Source organism: Sinocyclocheilus rhinocerous, unplaced genomic scaffold (genome assembly GCF_001515625.1).
Source record: "Sinocyclocheilus rhinocerous isolate Xijiao unplaced genomic scaffold, SAMN03320098_v1.1 scaffold3738, whole genome shotgun sequence".
Lineage (NCBI taxonomy): Eukaryota > Metazoa > Chordata > Actinopteri > Cypriniformes > Cyprinidae > Sinocyclocheilus > Sinocyclocheilus rhinocerous.
This window is the reverse complement of record NW_015654497.1, coordinates 257373-260232: the sequence shown is the minus strand read 5'-3', so window position 1 is coordinate 260232 and position 2860 is coordinate 257373. Positions and strand designations below refer to the sequence as shown.

At 44.8% G+C, this 2860-nt stretch overlaps 1 protein-coding gene across 1 annotated transcript in view; it reads left to right on the top strand.

The window, feature by feature from the left end:
* Positions 1-1303: 1303 nt before the first annotated feature.
* The window catches only part of LOC107717179 (transmembrane protease serine 5-like), a 19734-nt gene continuing 18177 nt past the window's right edge, over positions 1304-2860 (top strand). The window contains 3 exon segments of the mRNA XM_016523856.1: positions 1304-1459; positions 1597-1758; positions 1897-2035. Coding sequence (XP_016379342.1) covers positions 1304-1459; positions 1597-1758; positions 1897-2035 — 457 coding nt within the window.

Sequence of the window (2860 nt, the reverse complement as noted above, 5' to 3'; positions counted from 1 at the left end):
ACACGATAAATCCCCGACAGTAATCTGCTGCCGCGTTATATTTATGACGTACTGACACAAATTTCAAATTATATTTAATGGTCACTTTGTCGCGTCCAGTGTAGACAGACTTTAGCTGTCTGGTGTTGACACGGTGTAACCATCACTGTATCCAGTAACACTTTAGATTAGGGAACACTATTCATTATTAACTTGTTGTTTATTAGCATGCATATTACTATCATATTGGCTGTTTTTTAGTATTTATAATCAGAATCAGAAAGAGCTTTATTGCCAGGTTTGTTTACACATATGAGGGATTTGTTTTGGTGACAGAAGCTTCCACAGCACGAACAGAATGACAATGACAAGACAAGACAGATAATAAAAATAATAAAAATAGGATAAATAAATAGGAAATAACAATATACAAAAAAATAAAAAAATAAATAAAAAATACACTATATACAAAGTAGACAATAGATGATATTTGTGTGTACAGGTGTGTTATGTAGAAATGCAAGGAAATGTAAAAAGAGGTATGTGTGTTAAATAAATAATGTATTAATAATGTTGTGTATTACACGTTTATTGCCAAGTTAACTGTTCATGAGATGGATTGCCTGAGGGAAGAAACTGTTCTTATGCCTGGCCGTTCTGGTGCTCAGTGCAGTGCCTACCAGATGGCAACAGTTCAAAGAAGAAGTGGGCTGGGTGTGAGGGCTCCAGAATAATTTTGCCAGCTCTCTTTTACTCTCTCTGGATGAGTGCAGTTCTTGGAGAGTGTGATTCTCTCATCAGTCCGGACTATCCGCTACAAGCTTCTAAGGTCTGATTTGGTTGCTGACCTGGACCAGAAAGTTATTGAAGTGCAGAGGACAGATTCAATGACTGCAGAGTAGAACTGTATCAGCAGCTACTGTGGCAGGTTGAACTTCCTCAGCTGGTGAAGGAAGTACAGCCTCTGCTGAGCCTTATTGACAATGCACATATTAAAAGCACATATTAATGCCTTACTCTGCATGACTGTCACATGTTGGTTCTGTTTCTGTTTAGTTTTTGTGCACTTTATATTATACCAATGCGCAACAGAATACCGGACCTAGAGAAGATAGATTTAGCTGTGTTTTCCTTTCTTTTGTTTTGTTCTTGTTTCATTTCACCCATGGACCTGCCTGCCATTCAGCTGCTCTACCTGGAGGACCATACAAGGGACTTTTTAGATCTGGCGTGCCTCACTCACTATCCTGGTCTAAGGCACACTTTTCAGTGAACAGTCCCAGAGAGGATTTCACCCCTTTCATGGAGTGGGTGATGGTGAACAATGGATCAGCGTTCACCATCTGACCCAAGGAGGATGACACCAGCCCTACTCCAGATCCAGAGCCCAGCCAGCTGGCTCCCACACCCTGCACTGTCTGAGCCCACCACAGACACGGAGCCTGAGCTCAATGGAGAGTCTGATCAGGTGCATGAGCCGGTAACATCACCCGTCCCTTAGTGGAATACTTGGGTCTGAAATGGAGCCCCACCCACACTCCCGCCGCTGAGGGTGAGCTGCAGCTGGCCTTTGTAATAGTTGATGTTTTAGAAGAGGATGTGTCCCTGTTTCTCCAGTCTCCACTGGTTCCGTCCAGTCCCGAACCTGCGTCTGCTGAATCTCCTGCGTCTTCTATGGTTCTGCCCAGCTTCTGTTCTCCTGTGTTCCCTCCCAGCCTCCATCTCCCACCTCCTCTACTTAAACCAGCCAGTTCCTCATCCCTGCCTCTGCTGGTTCCTGTCAGTCCATCAGCTCACACTCAGTTAGCGCTATCTGGGCGCTCTGATTCACCTCGGGCCTTCTGGTCTCCAGCTCTGCCTTGACATGAGGATCCCCTATCTCCGCCTCTAGGCACTGAGCCCCAAATTTCACCTCAGCCCTCCGACCCATCGGCTCCATCTTGGCTCCATGTGCCCTCATCTCCACTGTGGTCTGTCATCCCATCCTCCCAGACTTCCACCATGGCTCCTCCCTCCTGCGACTTCACCATGAAAGATCTCGCTGACTGTGGCCTGGGTACCTGTCTGGCTCCTCCTGCTCCTGGCTCCTGTCTTCACCGCATTGGTTTCTCCCCCTGTCACCTTCTCACAGTTCCAGACCTTCTCCTGCTCCATGCCCTCCTCCAGAGCCCCAGCCCTCCCTCCTCAGTTGGACTTTGTTCTTTCTACGCCACGAGGACTCACCTTCCGGGAGTGGGGAGTTCTGTTACATGTTGGTTCTCTTTCTATTTAGTTTTCTCCCTGTTCGTAAATGCCTGCCTGAGTTAGTTTCCATGGTTCTTGATTAATTCGTTCCCACACCTGTTCTGTTTCTTCCTGATTATGTTCCCTATTTAAGCCCTCAGTTTCCCTCAGTTCATTGTCCAATATTGTTTGTTTGTATGTTTGTATCTTGGGGGTTTCTCCTTGTGGATTTATTAAAAAAGACTTCTTGGACTCCTTCGTCGTGTGCTTTATATTATACCAACACATAACAATGACCATATTCTAGATCCCTTAACCCTAAACATAACAACTACAACAACTACCTTACTTGCTATCAACAAGCATAAAATTAGGAGTTTATTAAGTAAAAACTCTTAGTTTAATCATGACAACTCTCTGAAGATTTTAGCATTGTGATGGATATGACAGTGTTAATGTATTTGGTCTTGGCAGAATAGATCTGCTACACAGCAGCTGCTGCTGAATTGCTGCTGCTGTTGGTTATTGCTGTAGTTGTAGATTATTGCTGCTGCTGCAAGCAAGTACAGGAACTTGCTACTGCCAATGCATACGGCGATACGGTGCCGTGAGTATTTAAGACATACTGCTGCTGCACAAATAGCATATAAAATAACCC